General features: G+C 46.1%; 1 protein-coding gene across 6 annotated transcripts in view; it reads left to right on the top strand.

Annotated features, from left to right (window-relative positions):
- Positions 1-13,880, top strand: part of PIP4K2A (phosphatidylinositol-5-phosphate 4-kinase type 2 alpha) — a 149,021-nt gene extending 135,141 nt beyond the window's left edge. For all 6 annotated transcript variants that reach the window (XM_040968255.1, XM_040968254.1, XM_040968256.1 and 3 more), the window contains 3 exons: positions 7,255-7,498; positions 9,241-9,344; positions 11,567-13,880. In XM_040968255.1, the coding sequence (XP_040824189.1) occupies positions 7,255-7,498; positions 9,241-9,344; positions 11,567-11,647 (429 nt within the window). In that variant the 3' untranslated portion in view covers positions 11,648-13,880. The remainder of the gene's footprint in view (positions 1-7,254; positions 7,499-9,240; positions 9,345-11,566) is intronic.
- Positions 13,881-25,845: the final 11,965 nt, after the last annotated feature.

The raw sequence follows: 25,845 nt of genomic DNA, 5'->3' as shown, positions 1-25,845 counted from the left end.
AATTCTGTTCCTCGTCTAACAGCAGAGATGTGCTACTCTGATTGGCTTTGTGAAAAAATTTCCTATGTCATTAAACAAAAACAATTAAAATAACAGAGCTAAAAAAAACAAAACATGAATGTCATATGTTTGGTTGTATTCTCCATAGAGACAGAAGCAGGAGGTTAGCCTCGTTATGCACCTGCCAGCAGTTCTTTCCATTGCAAGATACTCCAACCAAATTAGTTCCTAATGACTTTTAGATCATAAATTGTTTTAATAAAAATCGTTTGTATTATTTCAGCATCCATGATACACATGCTTAAAGTAGAACATAGATATTGGTTCTTTCTTTTTTTTTTCCCTTCCCTTCCCACTGCTAAATATTGGTTATTTCTAAAATATATAAATGTCTACTCATAAAAAGATTTATGAAGTAAGTACAAGTTGTTGCTTTTATCCTGTCACATTTTTTTTCCTTTTATTAACGAACACTTATTTTTTTCTCAACTGTCAATAGTTATTACCCACATCTGTAGTGAGCCTTTCTTCTTTGCCTTGAGGTCAACTTGACCTAACTGATGATGACAGGTTCAGTGCCACAGGTAAACAGATTCTCTTTTGGATTTGTATTAATTCATCAGCAAATTTTTGATCCTAACTATCATATTGTTTTAGTAGTTATGGTGACTAGCCCTCAGGGTTATGTATGACCTGCCCAAAAAAAAGAAAAAAAAAAGGTTTTATTTTTTTTCTCTCTATTGGCCATGTATCACTATGACATTTAGACTCCAGAAATAATTTAACTCAAGCAGTTTGAATTTACAGTTGAATTACATGAGGATCCTCTTAGGCCTTTTGTTGTGTCTGATAATGTCGTTGATTAGAGGATTGGATAGTTTAATCCCATACGTGGCTCTCGCACTTAGCAGTTTTGTTGAAACAGAAGCAGGGCATAAAGTGTTCTTTCATTAAAAAATTTTCTCAATAGCTGGTAACAGTGTCTTTAGTTTTGAAATTCATGCAGAAGCATCATTAAATTTTTAAGCGGGTAATTACGGTGAAGTAGCTTGACATCTGATCTTGATAATGAGACTAGAATTTAATCTCATTTCCTTTTTTCATCAGCTCCTGTCTTTCTAATTTGGCCCAACTGCTGAAGTTTTTGAGTACAGTTTTTATTTGTTTCCTCAATCCTCAAAGTACAATGTCTGAATTTATTACACCTTAAGAAATGATCTTTTTGTTATTTCAGAAAACAGAATTGTCATTTGAGAACCTGTTTTTTTTCCTCCATGATTGAAGTCATGTTTTACTCATGACACATTGAATACTTGAGTCTACATAGCTTTGCACATAACTTAACACCTGAGAGTGCTCCATGGACGAAGTGACCTCTGCTTTCCGCTGTGCTTATTGCCAACTCAGATCATGGCCCTGGAGTCCCCTCTCCACTCAGGGAGACCCAGCTGCCACATGATGCAAAACTGTGGTGTCCTCTTGCCGGGACATCTCAGCCTTCTCCTGGTGATGGTCCCATAGCATGGAAGTGAGTAGGCGTTTTATGAGCACACCCTTCCTGTGCAGTCCCATTTGTTCTCATTCTTAGAGTTGTCAAAACTGAGTGCTGTGTTGTCAGCCCAGTTTGGATGGGAGAACCAAATGCAGAACCACCGTGTGTGGAATTTGAGCATCAGAGAACCATACTCCTGACAACTCCAACATAAAATGCTACTTAAAAAATATTTGTGAGATCATTTTTTCCTGATAACTACTCTAAAGAGGGTTATCATTTTTTAAAAGTAATAGAATCTAGCTACTATATAGAGCTGACCAGAATTTAAATTCTACCTCTGATGTGTTTGGAGGTGGTAGTTTAGTGGAACAAATGCACTGGTAAAGTTAACCGGTGAAGTCTGTTAAATAGGCTAATTGGCTGCTCACTGGCCACCTAATTTCCTGAGGATTTTGTGTTGGTCCTGGTAGAGATCATGAAAAACATACTAGCTCAATGCTTTAGCACAATGAAGAATTAAGTATTAAGGAGATTAGATGGGATATGCTGAAGAGAAAAAAAAGATATGAGGTGTTGTTCTGGCTGGAAATTGTTGAGCCGCTGGGAAAAAAAAAGGAAGAGCAAGGAACCCAAAGACTTAAAAATCATTGTGCCTTTAAATCTTCTCTACTTAAAAGACATTTGATTAAGAAGCTTAAAGAGAAGGACAGTGAAAAAGAACAAATCCAGAGAGTCCTCAGTGAAAACCGGAGGCAACAGGCCCCTCCCCTGCACACCAGGCAGTTCCCTCTGGTGGAATGTCTTCTCTCTTAACCCACAGCTGGATCCAAGTGCCCGGTCTCCCTAACTAGAACCTCAGGCTTACTGCTGCGCATCGTTAAGCTTGCCTCAGAAGAGATTTAAAAATAAAGTTTATGATGATGAGAGCTCCTGAATCCACAGGCTTTTCCACAAGAGTCTCCTCCTGGAACATCAACTTGAACTTGGCTTCCCATTTTGCCTACCTGATGGGGGGGAGGGAAAAAGGTATTTTGCTCAATTAATCAACATTGACACCACTTCCACTGTTATATGCATGCAGTCATGTCTGCTTGTTTTTCTTAGCTACCTTATCTTTAGCCTTCCCACACACCTCTGAGTGATATTTTTCCCATTCTGTAAGAGCAGTAATCTAGCTATAGAGCTAGTACGTCAAAAAAAAACATAATTTTCCATGACTTCAAAACCTAGACACTGTGATGCTTCTTTTAAAAAAAGGTTTATTATTTTTTTTAAGGTAGAGTTACAGGAGTACGGGAGAGAGACTGAGAGATCTTTCTCCCACTGGTTCATTCCCCAGATGGCCACAGTTGCCAGAGCTGGGCTGGTCAGGAGCCAGGGGCTTCTTCCTAGTGTCCCACATGGGAGTAGGAACTCAAGCGTTTGCACCATCTTCCGCTGCTTTTCCGGGTGTATGAACAGGGAACTGGTTCAGGAACAGCCTGCCTATCCGATGCCAATGTTGCTGGCTGCAACTTTACCTGGTATACCACAGCACCAGCCTGTAATGCTTGAATTAAATGGCCCTGTAGTCCACCTGTAGTCTTAAACACTCCTACTTAACTTACTGTTAGTGAAATCTACACCCAGCCACTGGTGTTTTCCGTTTCTACTTGAGTCTCATTGATTTGAAAACACATGCTGGTGCTCTTCAACTTAAAGCGGTGTCATATGCAGAAAAAAACATCGTAAATGGAAAATAACGTTAAATCAAGAATGCATTTAATATACCCAGCCTACTAAACATCATGGCTTAGTCTAGCCCAACTCAGAACACTTAAATTAGCCTGCAGTAATGCAACCCAGGAGTATTGGACCAAATATGAGGAACCCAGGAAAAGATCAAAGTGTGAGATAGTTTTTACTGAATTTGTCTTACTTTCCCACCATCATAAAATTGAAAAATCTTGAAGTTGAACCATGGTCAGCTGGGGAGTGTCTGTTTACCTGCCCACCAAGTCCAGCATAGTTTTTCCTGACCTCCTTGGCCATATCAGAGCAGCTTCCACCCGAAGAGGGGTTCTTCATTTCACTGATGGTAACCACTTACGACCTTCACATCTTCTTGTCCCATTATTGTTTCCTTACCGGAGCAGGCATTTAAACCTGTGGCACGTGGTCAAGGCAGGCTCCAGGCTGGCCACTGTGGATACCAGGTGGATGGGAGGGAAGGCAGCCTGGAGGCATACCATGGATAGTACAGCTGTCTAGCCCATACACCGCCTTCCTGTCCTACCTTGGGCAAGTAAACCATGCACATCCCCTGTTTTTTTATGTAAAAGACAACTTGAAAGTATGGTTGAAGGTCAGCCATATGAACGTGATGCAGTAGACCTCCATGAAAAGCAAGCACTTCTTTGAGAGCACGGATAGCTATGTAGATGGTCTGAAAGTGCTCCCCATAGCTGTTCCCTCTTGTAGCACCTAACAAAGGTTTTGTTGTTGTTGCTTTGTCCTTTGCTTTTATTTGACTTTGGGCGTTATTTTCTAAAGGAGGTGAGTTGGGGGAGCAGTTGGGGAAATTGAAGGGGCTGGGGAAAAAGAAGCAGGTGTATCAGGGTGCCACTGCCTGCCGTGAGTCAGCGAGAGTGGAAACAGCCAGAGATCTTGGTGAAGCTGCTGCTGTGCTCGGGAGAGAAACAAGTTATTCAAATACTCCTTAACAAAAGAAAATGTGCAGCTAAGCCAGGTGCCAGAGACAAGTGCACAGGCCATAAGCGCCTGCCCCCTGGGGATGTGCTGCCCAGCGCAGATATGCCTTCAACTAGCTCTGGAAAATTCAGCTGGAGACATCTGGGCCTGAGTGAGAGGGCCAGAAGGGCAGGAGAGGTGGAGGAAGCCCATCTCACCCTCTGGGCCATGGGGAGATTCTGCCCATGAGCAGTGGGACACCATTGACCACGCTTAACCAGGGGTGTGGCAGGATTAACTGGGTGTTTACAACACACCTTCCCTTCCTAGAGGACTGGAGGTGGGGAGTCAAGCAGCATCCAGTCTTTAATGCTTCCCAGGAGCCTTCCAAGCACCAGGAGAAAGTGGGGTAACAGGAAGGAAGGAGCTTCCCTGGCCAGCACTCAAGCCCAGCAGGGCTATGCATGTCTTCAACAGGGTCGGCTCTCCTGACTCGTGGAGTGGCTCCCTGCGATGAGTGAGGAGAGGCTGAGGGAGAGGGCAGAGCCTAAATGAGCACACCCAGATTCTGAGCTCAGATGTCTGGGGGCCTTGGAACAAAAGCTGGGGCAGAAGTGGGGTTCTAGGTTATTAGGTACACTTCCCAAACGTGGGGCCCATGGGCTGCTGTGGAGAGGGAACAAGGGCCCCTGACTATCTGGTGTGCACGCTGCTGGCTGCATGGCCCTCCAGCAGCTTGATCGGGCGGGCCTCAGAAGCCAGTTTTTTCTCTTTAACCCATCTACTACAAGAATAACAAATGACATGTTTTTTGGGAGGAGAGGACTGCTTTATTATTTTTTTTCTTTTTAAAGATTTATTTATTTTTATTGGAAAGTCAGATATACAGAGAGGAGGAAATACAGAGATGAAGAACTTCCATCCGATGATTGACTCCCCAAGTGCTGCACCAATCCAAAGCCAGGAGCCCAGAGCCTCTTCTGAGTCTCCCATGCAGGTGCAGGATCCCAAGCCCCTTGGGCATCCTCGACTGCTTTCCCAGGCCACAAGCAGGGAGCTGGAGGACTTTAGCCACTAGGCTACTGCACAGGGCTGTGGGGTGGGGAAGGTTGCTTCAACAGAGTCTCCAAGGATATATGAATAGGCACAAAGAACATTGGCTCTCTGCTTTGAATCTTTGGGTGCTCTTCCGCCTTTCTGAACTTATGAACAGTTCCCCACACAGGGAGCTGGCATGGGCAGGTGGGTCACTGTCACTGCACCAAACCCCGTACCCACCTGCATGTCTGCTGGGTTCTCTTCTGTGTCCTTTGGGGCTTTCACTTCCCTGGCCACAGGTTAGTGAAGGGCCCTCTCCTGCCGAGTGTCCTCACAGGGCTTAAACAGTGCCAACTGCCCGGGCACTCGTGTGTGTGGACACTTGTATGCAGCTATACGTACTAATAGCTGGCATTTGTCCAGGGGCTGATGGTAGGCCCTGACCAACAGAAGGAAAACTAGTCGGAGAGGGAGCTGCAGGGGTGTTGTCTGTGCTCGCCGTGGTGACAGGTGACAGTGCTGCTTGCTCCGTGGCCCAGAAAGCAGACTCGATGCATGGGTGCGAGTGCCAGCTGAGTACTCAGACTTAATGAAAGTTTGTTTCTTAATCAGCATCTGCTGCTTTGCTTAAATCTCTTGTGTCTTCCACGCTCTACAGGGAGGCTTTAGGTGTCCCCCAGAGGATTTATGGCTGGGAAGGCCAGAGATGGGGAGCTCGCTCGGGAGCAGGTAGCAGAGAGAACGGCACACCTGGGGCGCAAGTGAAGGCACGTGGGAGATGGGGAGTTTGGGGGGAGCTCAGAGAGCTGGCTGCTCGATGTGCCTGTGCGCAGGGGAAGGAGCAGGAGCACACTTCTCTTAGGCTTCCAGGCAGAGCTGTGCCCCCATCGCCCCTGCACCCCCCGCCAGGCACTGCACAAAGAAATGGCTCTGCAGGTCTCGGCAAATTGATTTCATTTGGTTTTCAGCCAGAAGCTCCAAGCCCTGTAATTTCATATGCCTGCCCTTTGTGTCAGGAAGTTTGTTTCCTAAATTCTATCAGAGCAGGCCAGAGGCCCGTCAGCTGCTCTGCATCAGTGGGCCGGGGGAGTGGCATGAGTCAGGGCCAGGCACCCTCTGCACCGAGCTGAGGGTCACAGCAGAGCTGGGCCCTGCACGGAGCCCGCCAGCCGTGGGGGATGGGGGGTCTGGAAGCTGATTAGTTCCAGCCTGCCCTTGGCCGTGGCAGCATGCACACAGTCACACCACCCACATGTTAATGGGTCGGTTAGAACACTGCATTGAACGTCAAGTATCTGGGTGCATGCACTTAACAACAAAGAAAAGAAAAAACTCTTGCCATGAACAGCCAGGAAAGAACTTGGCAGACAGGAGTAGGGAAACCCACAAAGCTAGCTAGCTCTTGCCCCACCTTGTACTGTAGCCATGGCTGGTCCAGGAGAGGACAGGATGAGCAGCAAGAGCCCTGGGCTGTGGGTGCCTGGCAGAAAGCAAAGCGTCTTCTTTTCTTCTGCTTGGGTCAGAGGAAGGCTGAACCGCAACACAAGGACTGCATTACTCACCAGAGCGTTGGCACAATGCGTCTGCTAGTTGATTGGGACATTCGGGCTTTTACTTATTTGTGATGGACAGTATAATAACCTACTCCACGGACTGTGCTGAATTTCAAAGTCCTCTCAAACTCTTCTGAGACTGCTCGAAGCTTCTTGGGAGGTCTCTGGTTTTTTCCCATTAGCCAAGTCTTAATTGTCTGGGGGCTGAGGGGAGGCGAAACTTTCTCTTCCCTCCCTCCATGTCTCTTTCTGACCAGTCGGGCCTTCTGCTCTCTGATCTAATCCAGCCAGGTCCTCAGCATCTAGCTTTGCCCTTCAGGGATGACAGCACTGGCTCTGGATCTTCCCGAAGTGCAAGGCTGCATTTTTCATCCAGCGACGCCATCCAGGAATGCCAAGCAAGGCTCCGGGCTGCCCCCCCATCAAAGCCTTCCCCGGCGCCTTTGCCTGAGCTTGCAAATCCTAGTTTCTGTCTGACCATGTCGCTTCTCCCCACAGTTTCTTGCCCAGTTAAAGCTCATGGACTACAGCTTACTGGTGGGGATTCACGATGTGGAAAGGGCTGAGCAAGAAGAGGTGGAGTGTGAGGAGAACGACGGGGAGGAGGAGGGGGAGAGCGACGGCCCCCACGCGGTCGGGACCCCTCCGGACAGTCCCGGAAACACGCTGAACAGCTCACCACCCTTGGCGCCAGGGGAGTTCGACCCACACATCGATGTTTATGGAATTAAGTGCCATGAAAGTAAGCTTAGTTACTATAGCCTCTTTTTGATAGCTTAAGTGGTTTGATTATTGTTAGTTTTGGTTTTTTTGTTTTTGTTTGTTTTTGTTTTTTTTGCATTGTCACCTACCAGTAATCAACCCTAATGCAGGTGTGTTGTCCTGCCACACTCAGTCTCTGGATTCAGGTCACTTGACAGGGGACAAGACTGCATGGCAGGAAGCCATAGTCTCTGCTTCTGAGATGTAATGGGAACTGGTCCCCAGGTTTAGGGGAATGGAGCAAAACCACAAACTGTCTTATGTATATACAGCACACATAGGCATATTGCACACTTTTATAGAGAGAGAACATGTCTAAGAACTGGTTTAAAACTTTTTCTTTCCTTAGCAGTCTTCTCTTAGATCTAAGTCAAAAGCACCACAAACCTGCCCTGAGGTGGGCACATGCGTGTGGTCCCCTGTGGCCCTCAGGGCAGGACCAGCACTAAAAGCCACCCTTTCCCTCTCCACCCCGGTGTGAATGGAGAGTTCCTTCTCTGCACTGAGGCCATGCAGAGACTGGGAGAGATTCTCCGATTCCTCCCTCAGCCCTGAGCAAGTCCATGGCTTTCTCTGGGGTCGGTCCATCATCATCATTATTATTATTAAGATGTATTTATTTGTATTGGAAAGGCAGATTTACAGGGAGAAGCAGAGACAGAGAGAAGGATCTTCAATCTACCGATTCCCTCCGCAAATAGCCGCAATGGCCAGAGCTGAACCAATCCAGAGCCAGGAGCCAGGAGCCAGGAGCTTCTTCCTGGTCTCTCGTAGAGTGCAGAGCCCCAAGGCTCTGGGCCGTTCTCTGCTGCTTTCCCAGGCCACCTGCAAGGAGCTGGATGGGAAATGGAGCAACAGGGACACAAACTGGAGTCCATATGAGTTCCTGGTGCTTCAAGAGGGGAGGCTTAGCCAGTTGGCCCATTGTACCAGACATGTATTATTCTTAATCCTCAAGAGAATATCAAAGTGGTTAGCCATGTGAAGGACTATTTCACTCTGCCTTTGCTACTTATTCACAAACGTATTAATGGTTTGGTAAAAGCAGCCTCTCTCTTGAGTAGCTCATTATTTATTCTTTTTATTTTTTTTTCCTTAAAAAAATGCTTGGATGGCATTTTTTTAACCAAATTGGTTCAAGTTACATTTTGTTCTATTTGCTTGCCAAAGTTGTTTCTTTAACACAGAGAGCTAGATGTCATCAAATGTAGTTTTCTTTCTCTTCATAAATTGAAACAGCATCAAAGTTTTGGAACTGAGTAGAAAGTAGATACTGGGGCTGTTCTGTGCCTTCATCTAGTTCCAATACTGCATCCAATGAGAATGAATTATAAATACTGCATTTATGGTAGAAAAGGATTAACAGTAAGCACAATTAGTTCCACTTACTTCATAAAGTGTTTTGAAAACAACTTTTCTTTACATAATCATTAAAGACAATGCAGATTACCCCAAAAAGTAAGAAATAAAAAGCATTCAGTTCCACCCTTGGATCTCCAGTGTTAATATCCTGGGGTTAAGAGTCTTTTTTTTTTTTCCACTTTGTAAGTTGCAGGAGTGTTGGATAGAGAGTTGTGCTGGCCAAGAGGACGCACAGGAGTCGCCTAAGATTTGTTCTCTGACTCCTGCACTGCCAGCCTCTCTTCTCCTTGCTGTCACAGTGCATGTATCTCTGGGTGTACCACCCCTGTTCCCACAGTCACTGCTGTCCTCCCTTTGCAGACTCACCTAGGAAAGAGGTGTACTTCATGGCCATTATCGACATCCTTACTCATTACGATGCAAAAAAGAAAGCTGCCCACGCTGCAAAAACCGTGAAGCACGGCGTAAGTAGCTCGCTGGCCTCCTTCTCCCGCCTGGGTCCTTGATGCCATCCGCACAGCAGGGACCCCTCCTTGCTCCAGGGGCTCCTCCTCTCTGCTGAGATGTCCAGAGCCCTTCCAGCAGTCTCCTTCCCGGTGTGGGGGGCCTTGTTCTCATGCGCAGCTTAGAGCCAGCACATGCCGGCTGCTAATCCCCACCCTCCCGGGGACTTGTTGTGGCTGCTTGGCTAGTCACTGAGGTTCAGCCACGTCTTATCTCTTTCCAAGTGGAGGACCCTGGTGGCCACATGCATCACTAGGAATTGACAGATTCCTTTGTATTTGGAAAATGTTCCCAAGATGAAAGCGGTGGAGATGGTGGTTTGGGTGCAGGGCATTGAGCACTGAAGCACAGTCCTCTGCTTGAGACACTTGGGAAACATGCAGGATTTGATTTCTTTTCCCATGGTGAATGATGTGGATGTTTTTTCCTTTCTTTTCTTCTTCTTTTTTTTTTTTTCTGTCAGCACAGCTGTTTGAGGGCAAGATCCAAATTTGCCTTCATTGTGCCTGCTCAGAATTGCACTGTGCTAGGCACCAGTTAACTTGCTGGCCTCTTACCAAGCCTGCAAGGGAATGGTTGTGGCTGTCTGCTATCAGGGGAAGATGCCTATAGCTTAGAAGAAATGACAGCTTCAGGAGTGATGTGTGAGGCCCTCAGCAAGCAGAGACTCTGAAAGGCTTCTTCTGTAGAGCCTAGCCTGCTCCCCTAACCCTCCCCGCCCAAAGCCCTGGGTCCGGACCACTGCTGTGCCCATGGAGCCCCTGCTGCCCAGGTGCCCTGGCATTTCACTGAGTGCCAAGTGTCCATTTTAGGCTCATAGCATGCGGACCCATTTTTGTCTTTCACAGAGTCCTTGGTACACAGACAGACTTGTGCTATTCATGCCCACTGACTGGCAGCTGCTTCCTACCTGCCAAGCGTAGGAGGGAAACCCAGACACAAACCAGAGCCAGCAAACTCAACCACAAGCCTTTTCTGCTTGAAACTCTAGGGGGCTGCCATCACAGAAATGGGTTCCATTTCCAAAGAAACTAGATTCCATTGCCAAAGAAATAGTCCAGCCACAGTGTCTGCAGCCTAAGCCCCTGCCATGTGCAGTGTGGACTTCTGCAAGAAAGGCACACATCATGTGGCACCAGCAGCTGCTTGGTGCCCTTCTAAACTACCCATGCAGCCCAGTTCCCATCCACTTTACCCTGTTAGATCCTAGTCAGGGGAGTGATGTCCCACAGTTCCCAACACTCATCCCTGGGAGAAAACCACAGAGAGACTGTAAAGAGTCCTGGGGCGGGATCCCTGCTTGCTTTTTCCACTGTGTGACCTGGAGGAAATGCTTTTTGCCCTCTACCAGTGGAGGGATTCTGATGTCTTGCTTGATGGGATTTTATGAAACTGTCTGGTTGGACAGGCCCAAACACTGGGTAGATCCTTCCTAAATGTCTGTCCCTGTATCATACTCCAAAGGATGCACCAGTGTGCATAGCTAGTCTGCCTACGAAGCAACAGTTGAGCTCCCTGTTATTACCATATGGTCAAGAACAGCAGGCCATTTGCAAGAACAAGACATGATTCTCTATAAACAAGTGTTGAACAGCCTGTAGCACCAAGTTCCACCTCAAAGGCCTGGGCTCCTCCAGGAGGCCCTAGCAGCCCAGGTCTAGAAATGACAGGAACATGGCTGTGAGAAATAGCCTGTGCTCTGTGCAGCTCTGTGCGATGGAGCCAAGAGGAAAGTAAGCCCCCAACCCCCATGAGGAGATGCAGGAGCATCCCATGTCCCGGAGTCACACCATCAAGGTCACCCTTTCACTACGGCTTACAGGTATGTCACCATCAGCTGCCCACAGCCCACCTCCTTGAAACTGTCGTTCCCAGTGGCTTTGGAATGAGCTGCACAAACCTTTCCGTTTCATGGAATGTCCCAAACGTGGCTGATGCAATTGGAATTCGCAGCTGCCACAGCACTCCTGCCAGCCACCCAAGCCTCATATTCCAACTCAGTAAGACCCTTTGGCCACAGTAGCCATGAGGTTTGGAGTCACATGAGAGCAGAGACTGTAGAGTCCTGAAAATCATTGGATTCATTTTCAGCTGCAGTTGGGAATGGCTGTGGATGCTGAGTCTTCGTCTGGGGGGAAATCGTACACATTGCATTAATCTTCCTTCTCTTTCCAACGGGCAGGCTGGAGCGGAGATCTCCACCGTGAACCCAGAGCAGTATTCAAAGCGCTTCTTGGACTTCATTGGCCATATCCTGACGTAACCTCCCGAGCAGCCTGGGACCAACCTGAGCATGGGAAGGACGGAGGTGGCTTCAGTGTAAGGAAGACTAAAACCAAACTCCACGAAGCACTCACCTTGCAGGAAGCAAACCTCTTTGTTTACATCTTCAGGCCAAGTTGACTGATCTGGGGGCTACTAGCTTTCACAGCTACCTGACATTTCCCAGCATCGTTCTAGCTATCTCCAACTGTGCGTGCGTGCGTGCGTGTGTGTGTGTGTATGAATGTGTGTGTATGCGTGTGCGCACTCACATTTTACAATAATTCATTAAATAAAACCAATCAGCTTGAATCAGAACGTGTTCACAGAAACCCTCTGATTCCAGCTACGGCTGAATGAGTGAGTGAGTGAGCAAGCGAGCAAGCGAGCCGAGTGAGCAAGAGAGCCAGCACATGTGGGGGGAGGGAAACAAGAAATGCATGCCAGAGGAACCTCATGGGCATCACACGATAAACTGTGGATCCGTATATATATATATATATTTTTTTTTTGAGTTGAAAGATGTGAGACAGTGTTCATAATAATAATGAAGATAATAATAATGAGAAGGATGGTGATGATAAAAAAAACCTACTGCAAATGTTACACTTCCACCCCTGCACGCCCAACACTCCTTAATAGTTGTCACCTCGACCCCCAGCCATGATGGAAGAATACTAGCACCCTTGTGTGTGCCGGTTCAGAGCTCTGTCCCCACCCGCACCATGTCCCGGAGCAGCAGGCCCTTCCTGCTCCGCCAGGAAGCTGATGCTGCAGGGACTCTGGCTGCACATTGAAGCCTCTGGAAATCACATCCAGGAGAACAGCTTGCTCCTCTTTCCTCACCTGGAGCCTCTCCGATACCCTTCTGTTGCCGTCTAGGACTTAATGCTAGGAAAGGAAAACAGTACCAACCTGCACAGAGCATAGTTTGGGGCAATGGTGTCCACATCTCCCCCTGGGGGAAGACAAGCACAGCGCTAAAACTCTCACCTTCCGTCACCCAAGGCGAATTGATTTCCAAGATGTTTATGTTTGGCCTGTGTTTAAACAGTGGCAATTTGTTATTATTAATTGTCCCTTTAGTGAAGGCCCTCAGTTTTACTGTTTACATGATCAGGAAAACAGGGATATTTCTGAATCTAAAAATGTAATATACAGCATATGATATTTTGTTTTGAAGTTTACATGTAAAGTCATTTTACAGTGTAGGTGAAATGTTTGTCTGATTTTGAGATTTATCCCACAGTCACATTTTTAGGTGAGCATTTTATTCACAAGATGTAGTAGTCAGTCTTTGACGATAAAAGGAAAAAGATAGTTTGGTTTCCTTCAGATATAAATTTATCCATTTAATGATGTAACCCAAATCTGGTCATAGAAGTTGATTGCCCTAAACTGTGCTGGTTGTGTTTAATCCAGTTGTACATTTCCAATACAGATCATGTATTTTACCAACTTGCTGCATTTTCTGAAAGGCATCAGGCTAAAATATTAGGCTTGCTTAGAGTAGCTTATCAATTTATATGCTGTGCTAATGCTGTGCCTTGGAAATTCCTGTTGAAACCATGAGATGGTTTTGGTAGAAAGTTTCAGGAAAGGGGGAAGAAAATCCCCCTTCAGTAATCAGTTACTTAACAGCTCACCCAAGTCCCGTGCCATGCTGCCTTCGCCAGTAACTTCAGGGCTCGCCAGGTTGCGACTGTGCCCAGGGAGTGTGGGTTGACATCACAGTATCTCTGGAAGCCAGCAGCCATGCCACACCCACCCCTATCTACTGACTTTCCATAGATCTGTTACTCTTTACAGATGATGTTGACACCACTGAACATAGTTGTACAAATCTGCATTGTGTGTATTTAATTGATTCTGTCATTTGGTTTCCTCCCACCTGCGCCCAACACACACACACACACACACACGCACACACACCCATTAATTCTGACATCCAGTTAGTTTCAGTGTTCTCAAATTCTGTGGTTTCTTTGACCCTGAAGTGAAGATAAGGTACCGTATACATCATTTGAGTAACCATTTCCTTTGGTGGCCAATATGTGTATGCCTTTAGAAGTTTACAGAATGCTTTACTTTCATCTGTAACTGTCTTTGTCATTCATTTCTGTTAATGAACTATTGGACAGAGTGAGGAAGTTTGCCTTGTATCTCCTAGTGCTAACAATACACTCCCGTCATGAGCCGGGCTTTACAAAATAAAGCACTTTGATGACTCACAAGATGCGTCCTAACTCTGTCTCAGTTGTTGTCTCAGTGCTGCACACCAATTTTAGATCCTTGAGTAGAACTGAATTCTTTTGGGTTGCTGGAACCTTTTCCTCGTCTTTGCATTGTTTGATCAGTAAATATTGGTAACTTTCCCGACAAAATTGACTTAAGTACAAGATGAACAGGCAGAAGGAAAAACTCTCAATGACTAATCTATAAAATCATCTCTAATTTTTAGCATTGATTGGCCTGACTTCTTGGTGACAGCATTTTTTGGGAACTTGGTGAGAGTAATGTGGAGAGGACATTCCACTTTCCTTGGGGACAGGTTAGAAACAGGCCTGCATTAGCCTCCATGTTGTTCTAATGTGACCAGTAGGGCTGAGAGGGATGGGAGCATGGTGCATGTTTCACGTTGCTGGGTGCAGTTTGGTTCACAACGAGCATTAGGTGCAGAAAACCGCATCCAGGTGACCCAGCTCCCTAGGAATACACAGGCACACACACCTGAGACAGTGTTAGCACCCCAGAGGTGCGGTGCCACACAGGGATCTGTATCTGGAATTTGTTCACCCAACACCCATCGCCTTGGGTGCGAATGTTATGAATGGGTCTCTATGTGGTGTCACTGTGGGCTGACTGGGAAGCAGGCAACTTCCATTCCATTTTCCTTGTGGCTGGTTTAAATGAACATTCATAGTCTCTTTAATTCGGTTAGGTAAGTTCCTGGATTGAAAGTGTTCCTAGTCCTAGGAGATTATTTCTAATTCATTAAAGGAGAGAAATTGGTCAGAAGTGTGAATTCTTGGAAAGAGGTACAGTGGGAGAGATGAGAAGCACGTGTGTGTGTGTGTGTGTGTGTGTGTGTGTGTGTGTGTTTGTGTGTGTGTGTGTGTGTGTGTGTGTGTGTGTGTGTGTGTGTGTGTATGCACGCAGTGAGACCCAAAGTTCAAACACAGAATTAAGGTCTTGGGAAATTTGGACATCTGTGCTCCCTGAAGTCTCCAGCACCACTTCACACAATCTAAGAAAGTTTAATTAGTCCAAAATTAGTAACTTGCGCATGTTCTTCCTTCCAAATCTCAACATATCTGGTCCCTATGTCTTCTATCCCCTATGTCTTTTATCCCATCTGCTTTTTTTAAAAGTCTATATTTGAAAAATAGAGATCAGACTGGGAGAAAGATTTCATCCAAAGGTTTGCTTCCCAATTGCCTACAAAAATTAAGGCCCAAGCCAGGCCAAAACAAGGAGCCCAGAACTGCGCCCAGGTGTCCCACATGAATGTCAGGAATCTGGGTTCTTGAGCCATCACCTGCTGCTTACCAGTATGCATTAACAAGAAGCCAGAAAGGAAGCAGAGGAGGAAGGACTCAAACCAGTGCTATAGTCTGAGATGTAGATGTCCCAAATAATAGCTTTAACCACTGCAGCACAATGCACACCCATCGCCCTCATCATAAACAACATATTTAACTCCAGTCACATAATAGATAGCTACATTTAAAAATATATACAATCAGGGGTTCGATATGATAGTTAAGGTGTCCCTTGGTATGCTCTCATCAAATATTGGAGCGCCTGGTTCAAGACCTGGCTCTGCTGTCCGTTCCAGGTTCCTGCTAATGCTCACCCTGGGAGGCAACAGGTGATGACTCAGGTGGCTGGATCCCTACCACCCAGGCAGAAAACCAGCATTGAGTAATTATTTTTTATCCCTATAGTAACTTTTTAAAAAAAATTATTTATTTTATTGCAACGTCAGATATACAGAGAAGAGGAAAGACGGGAAGATTTTCCGTCTAATTACTCACTCCCAAAGTGGCCGCAGTGGCCGCAATGGCCGGAGCCAAGTCAGTCCGAAGCCAAGAGCCAGGAGCCTCTTCCGGGTCTCCCACATGGGTGCAGGGTCCCAAAGCTTTTGGCCATTCTCAGTTGCTTTCCCAGGCCACAACAGGGAGCTGGATGGGAAGCGGGGTCGCCGGGATTAGAACCTGCGTCCATATGGGAACCTGGTGCATTCAAGATGAGGATTTTAGCTGCAGCTGCCATGCCGGGCCCCGTCATTGGGTTCTTAACTCTTCAATTTTGGCCTCAGAGAGGGATCTTGGTTATAAAAGTAAAAGAAGCAGATGGGAGCTCACTGTCTCTGCTTCACAAGTAGCTAAAGGACAGACACAACTGTGTCTTCTAAATCCCACTGCTCAGAAGACACCTGCCTGGCCTTGAGCCCATAGTCACATGGCACAAGACACCAAGGAAACGTCCTAAGAAACCAGCACTAGGTTATTCATCTCAATGGTTTGCTGGAAGTGTTTCCCTAGAATCCCAAAGCATAGAGCATTTACGCAGACCGAATGCCCTTCTGTAATTTGGTCTGGTTCCATTTTTGTGATTCTGTGAAACTCCAACCAAGGGCAGTTAAATGCCATGGTCTGTGATTTTGTCTCACACTTAAACACTGTGTTTAGTTTAATTTCATAAGAAAAGGGACAAAGGATTGCAATTTCCCAAAATCGACTACGATGGGTTTGTGTTTTGTAGAATCCCACATGTGTGGCTGCTAGAGGTGTTACAGGTGAAGAAACCATCAACTAAAACAACCACCACAGAGAGAGGAGTCCTGCAAAACCTAACAACATTTTCCTTGAAAAGGGACAGAAGATAGTAATCTGGATGCTGCAAACATACAGACAGTAAAGGAAACCAAGGAATTTTAAAGGTAAAATGAGACATGGGAGTTGTAAAAACATTTATCCTTGATTTTAAGGATCAGTAATCAGGGTGGCATCCATCCAAGACTTGCTAGGTAGTGGCAAGGCAGCCAACATCAGAAATATTTGTGGACGGTTGTAGTGTCCTTGGTACAAGTTCATGGCTTTTTAAAGTGTCCTTGGGGAAAGCCTGTCACAGGTATGTGTGCTATAGAACCTGCCTTTAGAATCTCCCAACTCATTTTCTTAGTGTCTACTATAAGTGACTGCACTTTGGTACAGGCAATAGCTTGAAATCCTTGACCAGAAAAGCGCAGTGACTGCTTGCTCCAGGTGGTGGGAGAAGTAGTGGCAGAGGTGGGTTAGAACTCAGCTCTCCACGCCAACTCAGGAGGTAGAATCTGAAGGACTGAGGACTGCAAGACCTCGCCATCACCGCCTGTGTGTGTATTACTCCATTTTCTTGTCCTTGCTCATAAGCCAACCATTTGTTCACTTGATTTCTCTTCTAACCTGAGAGCTCACAGGGAGGTAAACATTCCTAGAGCTTTGGGTGGCAGCTTAGAAAGGGGAGCCTGGAAATATAAGGTCTCAGTATCCTTCCTTAAGGCTTCAGATGGGTGCCAGTTTGGACACATGCTCTTGGACGGCCACACCCTTTGAAGTTCTTTATGTTGTATCTCGCTCCTCATCTTCTTCCCCTTGTACCCACACCCATTTCTGTATACACAGATGAGGTGGCTTCCTAGTGTTCAGAACAGGGGTCAGCAAACCATATTTGGAGACCACAGCCAGCCTCTCAGTCCATATGCATTGTAGAAGAAGCTTTATTGGCACAGCTGCACACACCCACTTAGTTCTTCCTATGGCTGCTCCCAGACTGCTGATAGACACGGCTCAAGGCATTGCCTCTCCAGTCTTTCACAGAGAAATCTCACTGCCCTGGACACAGGGCCTCATAATGCAGTACTGCTGCAGTGTCTGCCTGCAGCTACAAGTCCTTCCCGGGTTGCCTCTCTTGTGCTTTGATAGAAAGTAAAGTATGGAAAAACACATCCAGACTCTCCAGCAAAATCAAATATTAAAATCTCTGTGTGTGTCAGGATTCAAAAACATGCTATGTTTAAATCTACAGTCGGGGCCAGCATTGTGGCACAATGGGTTAAGATGCCTACAACACTGGCACCCCACATCAAAGTACTGGTTTGAGTCCTGGCTATTCCACTTCCAATCTAGCTCCCTGCTAATGGCCTGGGAAAAGCAATGGAAGGTGGTCCAAGGGCTTGAGCCTCTGCCACATCCCTGGATGAAGCCCCTGACTTCTGGCTTCAGCCTGGCCCAGTTCCAGCCATTGTGAGCATTTGGGGCATGAACCAGGGGATAGAAGGGGTGTGTGTGTGTGTGTGTGTGTGTGTGTGTGTGTTGTGTCCCTCTCTTTGCCACTGTATTTCAAATGAAGGAATAAATCTTTTTTTTAAAGATTTATTTTTATTATTTTTTTTTATTGAAAAGGCGGATATACAGAGAGGAGAGACAGAGAGGAAGATCTTCCGTCTGATGATTCACTCCCCAAGTGAGCGCAATGGCCGATACTATGCCAATCCGAAGCCAGGAGCCTCTTCCGGGTCTCCCACGCGGGTGCAGGTTCCCAAAGCTTTGGGCCGTCCTCGACTGCTTTCCCAGGCCACAGGCAGGGAGCTGGAAGGGAAGCGGGGCTGCTGGGATAGAACTGGCGCCCATATGGGATCCCGGGTGTGCAAGGCGAGGACCCTAACCATTGCGCCACCGCGCTGGGCCCGTTCATTGATTCTTAATCAAATTTATAAGCCACCTCATGGTCTCAACAAATACAGTATTTTAAAAAATACCCCTTCATGAAAAACACATCCAGCAAAACTAGGACTAGAGGGATTCCTCACACGTCAACAGAGTGAGGAGAAAGCCGCATGGTACATGGTACTTGGGTCTGATTGATGTGATTTCCCCCTGAAGATTAGCTGCATGAGCAAGGGGCCACCTGTTGCCACATGTGCCTACTTCAACAGGTTGACATAGGCTGGCTGGCAAAAACAGTTACTTCTCACAGTTCTGGGGAAATCTGAGATTAGAATCCAGCATGGTCTTTGTGTATAGGCCCTTTCTGGTTTGTAGAAAGTGACCTGTTTGCTGTGGCAGAGCAAGTACCAGTTCTCTTCTTCGCAGGGAGCTGATCCTGCTCAAATGGGCTCCGTCCTCATCAGTAAGTGCCATCCAAGTCCCCACCTCTAAAAACCATCGCTTGAGAAGTAGGGTTTTTCTGTATGGAGTTTGAGGGGACCTGCACAGTCAGCCCCCTGCAGCACTGTACTGGAGTTCCTGCCAAGGCAACCAGGCAAGAAAACCAAGTCAGGCGTGCGGATTAGAAGTGAAAAAGCTAAATGTGTTCTGGCGACTATGACACAATCTTGTAGTAAATATTCTAAGGAATCCACCAAGACAAAACACCTGTCTCCTGTCTTGATTTCTTTTTCTCATTTTCCCTCAATATCTCTTACTAAAATTCGATTTAAATCTTTTTCCGCATGGGCATCTTGAAACTGAATCTGTTTCTGATAAGATTTTCAATGTTTCTATTGTTTTCCTGAATTCAACATCCCTTTGCTTCTGTTCTTATTTTGCTTTTCATTTTTGATCTTAGCTCTTGCATTATTGGTTCAAGATGCTTTTTCAAATGATCAAATGCTATTTGAAAATATTGAATAGGTGCTGGCTCCATTGCATAGTGAGTTAAGCGCGCACCTGCTGCACTAGCATCTATCTGGACACTGGTTTGAGTCCTGCCTGCTCCACTTCTAGTCCAGTTTCCTGTTAATGGGCCTGAGAATACAGCAAAAGGTGGCCTACGTGCTTGGACCCCTGCACCCGTGTAGGAAAACCGGAAGAAACGTCTGGCTCCTGGCTTCAGACCAGCCCAGCTGTGGTCATTGCGGTCATATGAGGAGTAAATCAGTAGATGACAGAGCTTTCTCTCTCTCTACCTTCATCTATAATCTTGCCTTTCAAATAAAAAGAAATAAGTATTTTTAAAAGAAAATATTGGAATATAATTTTATATAGTTTCCTGGTCATTTTCTGGAAAGAAAAAAATTTCACTAGATGACATATTTTGATCCATGTTTTGTAATTTTTTAAATATTTTTTTTCTTATTTATTTGAAAGGCAGTAACAGAAGAGAAAAAAAGAGAAATCTTCCACCTGCTGGTTCACCCCGAAATGATCAAAATTACTAGGGTTGGGAAGCCAGGAAGTTTTTCTGGGTCTCCCATGTGACAGGGCCCAACCACTAGGGCCAACTTCTGCTGCTCTCCCAGGTCCATTAGTAAGTGATTGGTTTGGAAATAGAGCTGCTGCGGGACTCATTGGCCGAGTAGAATGCTGGTGTAGCAGCCCAATGTTTAACTTATCACACCTCAATGCCCACCCGTTTTCTAACTTATAAAACAGACGTGATCTGTTTTCAATATTCGTTCATTTCCCAAATTCAATGGGCAAGGCATTTGTAAGACTTGCTTTTCTAAGTGCTTTAGTTTTCCTCCCTTTCTTTGCTTTCTCTTAATGGTTTCAACTCCTCAAGGCATCCTGCCATTCCTACACAGGCCGTCCCCAGCCCATGCCTGATCCACTTCATGATTTTTCAACCTATGATGGTGTGAAATACTTTGCATTTTGACTTTGTCCCAAGCTAGCATGAGACAGGTGTGATACTCTCGGGATGCTGGGCAGTGGCAATGGAGCTCAGCTCTCCATCAGCCATATGATTGCCACTGTAAGCTCACACATGTGCAGCGAGCACCTGTAACACCAGCCAGGCTAAGCTGCGCTGTTGGGCAAGCTGGCTGAAACAGACACACTTTTCAACTTGTGAAGGGTTATAAGGTCTGAACCTTGTCTCCTGCAGAGGAACATCTAAGCAGGGCGGCTCCCCTGCCAGCAATCCTTCCCAAAACACCACTTCCTTTCCTGCCAAGGTTTCAGTTACTTTTCCTCTAGCCAAAGCTATGAATTATCAAGCCTTGATTTATTGTTAAATTTTGACAGTTATTTTAATTATGCACATGAATGGGGTACAGGGTGATAATCTGATGACTGTATTACAATGTGTAATAACCAAATCAGGTTAATTGGCATTTCCATCTCCTTAGACACTTTTGTGAAATTGTTTTGATGAATAGTCAACCACACACTCTTAGGAAGTACAGTGTGGCATTTCGGTAAATGCCTGCACTGTGTCCTGTTTAGAACAGGCTCCTTGACATTCCCACCTCCTAATAAGCTTTATGCTTTGAGCCTTCAGACTCCTCTCTTGTGCTTGGTGAGGAAACACACACTGTGTCCTGGAGAACCAGAGCCACCGCGCTGCCATGGGGCACTAGGCTGTGACCCTTAGAATGAGCCACATTTCAGGACCATGATGCAGTCTCCCTCCACCTGCCCTTCCCACAGCAATCACTGGTCCACATTCAGGTTGGCTCTTTCCACCACCCACCTATACAGGCACAGGGGTATGTCTTTCTGTACTAGACTTTGTGCTGTTAACATGGTGGACTCTAGTCCATCTGTTTGCCTGCAAATGATAGGTTAGCATTCTTTTGTAATAAGCCATGACTTGTATAGTATATTTTTAAAAGATTTATTTATTTTAATTGGAAAGACAGATTTACACAGAGGAGATAGAGAGAGGAAAAAATGGAGATCTTCCACCAACTGATTAACCCCCAAATGGCCACAACAGCCAGAGCTGAGCCAGTCTGAAACCAAGAGCCAAGAGCTTCTTCCAGGTCTCTCCCGCATAGATGCTGGGTCTTAAGGTTTTGGACCTGCTGCTTTCCTTGATCATAAGCAAGGAGCTGGATGGGAAGTAGAGCAGCTGAGACTTGAACTGGTGCCCACATAGGATGCTAGTGTTTGCAGGCAACGGATTAGCCAGATGAGCCATTGTGTCAACCTCCTGTATAGCTTGTTTTGTATTGGCCTTTTCCTTTATGGAGACGATCTCTTTGTCTCCTGCGTTCCTCTCCTCTTTTTGCTTGAGGCTCTAGGCTTCCACTCACTGGTTCTCCACCTCCACAATTTAAAGGTGTTCCATGGGAACTGGATTTGCAAGCATGCGGGGGCATGGTGTTCTCTGTCTCTAGGCGTGGGTCATGTGTGATGTTACTTGTTCTCCTTGCACATCTCAGCTGCAACAACCAGAACTGTCCTTCACATGAGAGTTCCAACTACATTTTCATTTAAGATTTTATTTATTTTTATTTGAAAGGCAGAGTTACAGAGATGAAGAAGAGACAGAGAGAGATTTTTCAATTGCTAGTTCACTTCCTATATGTCCAGAGCTAGACCAGTTCAAAGCCAGAAAACTGGAGCTTCTCCCAGGGCTCCCCCATGGATGCAGGGGCCCAAGGCCTTGGATCATTCTCTGCTGCTTTCCCAGGCCACTAACAGAGAGCTGGATCAGACATGGAACCACCAGACTCCAAGCAGCTCACCCATACGGAATGCTGGTGCTGTAGGTGGAGAACAGCTGGCAACACCACAATGCTGGCCCCTAACTAAAATTTAAAGGTTTCTAAGAGTTTGGGCCTGCATCATCTGTTCAAAGAAAGTTATGTCTGTCTATCTCAGGCACTTCAAGGATGCTAGTCATCAATCACACATCAGTAACTCCTCCATCTAGGACTATGAAACCCAGGCCAGTTTTTCATAACACTCATTTTCCATGAACTTTTGGAAGAGCCCTCATATGCCTGGACTTCAAAGTTTTGGGGGCACCAAAATATCTTTTAAATTCATTTACCGTGGGCATTTGAAAGCATCTTTATATATCTCCTATCCCGTATCTCTCCTTTGAGACACCAGGCTAGTTGTCCATTCCAGCCTCTCCACTTGGATCCCTCAAAGGCCCTAATCCTGAGATCTTGCAATGCTGACGTGAAGTCGTGCTATTGTGCCCGGCTGTAAGCATCCCCTAGTTTGGTCTTATCACACTCCTGTCCCTGGGTAAAAGAATCTTAGAAATCATTCCCTCCTAGCCTTAATTCTGTAAAGACACACACATACATATACTAACTTCACACCCTCCCCACTCTTCTTCCTGGATATCCGCCAGCCTATTTGCTTCTGTCATGTCCACCTCCTTGTTTAACGCCCAGGGTCCAGTCAGTTACTCCAGCCAGGAACCTGACAGCACCCAGGATTCCTTTCTTGCCTTCACTGCTACACCCCATTTATCAGTGAGTCCTCCCGGTTCTTTCAGAATAATACACAATAGGCAGGTCAGTGTTCTGTCCCATTTCCATGCCTTCCTACCAGTGAACCACATTATCAGAAAACTGTCCCTTGCCTTTGTTCTTTCTTCTATTTAAACTTCATTTTTTCCATTTCCCTGTGATGTCATGGGGCGATCAGCCGTGTCTGATACGTCAGCACTAGAGCAGTGTCTAGGGGTTGTGATTGGAGTTGCAGGTAAGATTAAGGAGGGTCCAACTCAGCACCCACATGGGAGACCTGGAAGAGGCTCCAGGCTTCTGGCTTCAGATCAGCTCAGTTCAGTCATTGTGGCCACTTGAGGAGTGAATCGACGGACAGATCTTTCTCTCTGTTTCTCCTCCTCTCTGTGTATCTGGTTCCAGGGTGGGGCACCATCCAGAATCTAGAGCTGTCTTCCCAGCCACTTAGAGAACACAGCAGGCTGATGGCAGCGTGCTAACATGTTAGAACCAGTGGGACCCAGGCTCATGGGGATAGGAAGCAGAAACGAGGGCAGATCAGGAGTCCCAGGCACTGGCTTGCCCCACATTTCAACTGTGTCTCCCAGGCAGGTGGCACTGGGACCCCGCTCACCTCCAGTGAGAGAGCACTGCACTACCTGGTGGATGTGAGAATTCCATCGGCAGGTGCTTCTGCAACACCTTACCTGTGCTTCTCTTCATCCTCCTGTTAGCTCCTCACCCAACGTCCCTCAGCCTCACCTGAAGCCTGCTTCCTCAGCTCTCACTCTTCTCTAAGAGTAAAATGTGGCAGGACCTGAGGCCAAGTATGCTTTAGAGGCTCTTTGAAATAGAAATCATGGGAGAAAAAAAAAATCCTGCGTTTGCAAAGGAATTTAGAAAATGGAGTTTCTGTCTTGGGGAGACGAGGGTAACGAGCATTCTTGGATGAATACTCAGCTTCCCGGATGCTGATTAACTCAATGAAACACAACAACAAAAGCCTCCTAAAAACACTGCTTGAAGAGGTTAAACAAGCTGGAGAAAGAGGCATTGCTCTGGTTAACTTATAAAGAGAGTCAAGGACACAAAGAGAAAATTCTATGACACAAATTGCAGAACTCCACTTTTACTTTTTTTTTTTTTAAATTCTCTCCTTTTGGCTTCAACCAGCCCATTCTTCCGGGGGGGTAGCTTTTCTCACCAAGCCACCCACCGAGGGAACTCTCACTTAGCAAAGGTCAAACCCATCAAGAAAGGTCACTGCGGGTGGTCCCCCACCGGGACATTCCCTTGCCAGATTTTCAAGTGTGGATCACAGGAAAACATGCCTCATAACCCAAAGATAAAAATTAACATGTCAATAAAAGAAATCTCTGGTCCTCTAGTTATCAGAAAAGGTGAGAGTTTACAGTGTGCCAGCGCAGACCCCACCCCCTCACCTCAGTAGTGATGAATGAGGCCGAGGGACTGTGGATCCTGAAGGCTTTTCTGACTCACCCAAGAATCACATACATCATGGCTGGCTTGGCCTCTGAGCTGTGAGCGTTATTAAGGCCCCTAAACACTTCTTTTAAGTAAAGAGATTCATCTAGGGCATCTTAACTCAATCAGAAGTTTCCATCTTCCAGTCATTTTGGAGGATTTTTTTTTTTAACAAGAAAAAGCATGGACTGATCTTTCTTTGTGATCATGAGCCCCTTGACTTAATCTATCCAGTCATCCATCCAACAACAAATCATTATTAACACTGCCCTAGGTTCTGGGAGCTCTGAGATGCTTGTAATTCCTCCATTCACCCAACACCTCCCCAGCCCCATCAGTCTTCGCTCCCTCCCTTCGGCTTCTAAGCACCGTCTGGTCTGATCATTTGCGACTGAAATTATGAAATGCCCCGTGTCCCTACATTCCTCATACCTGTGCAAATTTCCTACTATATGCTGCCGATTGAGACCTTGGCTCCAATGTACAACTTCCTCTGAGAAAGGTAAGATGCCTCGATGAGACAAAGTCCTCATTGATGCCCGCCTCCCAGGGCGTCACTGTTTCTACGGTGACTTCATGCCGAACACCAAAGGCAGACATCACCTCATCTCACCCTCACGTGGCTCTTGCGTGTTCACCTTCCCGCTTGCTTGCCACCCCCAATTTGCTGCTAAGAGCTTCTTCCTGACCAGGGCTGCTCAGATGTTACAGTTGTCAAGTGCTCTTTGAATTTTTGAAAAAAAAAAAAAAAACCGTAGTGAAGAACCACCCTTCATAATTCCTGAAACTGGGAAAAAGAACTCATATAGGCATGAAATCTGAAATAACAGGATTATTTCCCAAGCAATTAAACACTTAGCCATTTGACCCCTTAGGATGGGAGAGCCAGCCAAGTGCCTTTCACATACAGTAGTGTTTTAACAAGGTGAGATTGTAACTTCTTTTGCTCCAGTGTGCTTTCAGTCGGTTTTAAACAGTTCTTCATTGACAAACAGTAATGTGGGTAAATGGGTGCACAGTAGGAAATCTTTCTTTTTCAACTCAAAGTCAGGATACTCTCTTGAAAATTATGTCACTCTTTTATATTTTTTTTTCCTGTGAAATCCTAGCCTTGCTTAAAGAAAAAAGAAAAGGCTGCATCCTCATTCTTGCCATGCTGTTTGCTTGTCAGTGCCTGTCAGCACTTGCTAACTCTACTTTCTGTCATCTAGCATGATGTGCCTCCCCGCCCCCACCCCCAGCCCCTGAGTTAATGCATGTTGAGTTGGAAAAACTGATCAAGTTATTTAAAGGCATTTTAAAAATGTAAAGTGTTATCACAGGGCAAATAAATAACTGCTATGCATTTGGAACAAGCAATTAAATCACAGTTAAAGCCATTGCCCCTGACCTCGTGGCGCCGGCTTGGGGTGGCTAAGGGTGAGTGGTTTGCCTTTCCAAGCAGAAGGAAAAATCTCTTTCTTGTGTTTTCTGTCTTGAGCTGCTGCAGGACTGTTTAGCCCATAAACGGTCGCTGCTACCTCTGCGCCCAA

Source organism: Ochotona curzoniae, unplaced genomic scaffold, assembly GCF_017591425.1.
Source record: "Ochotona curzoniae isolate NIBS_2020 unplaced genomic scaffold, NIBS_Ocur_1.0 scaffold_4683, whole genome shotgun sequence".
NCBI lineage: Eukaryota > Metazoa > Chordata > Mammalia > Lagomorpha > Ochotonidae > Ochotona > Ochotona curzoniae.
The sequence above is the reverse complement of the archived record's forward strand: the minus strand, read 5'-3'. Positions and strand labels throughout refer to the sequence as shown.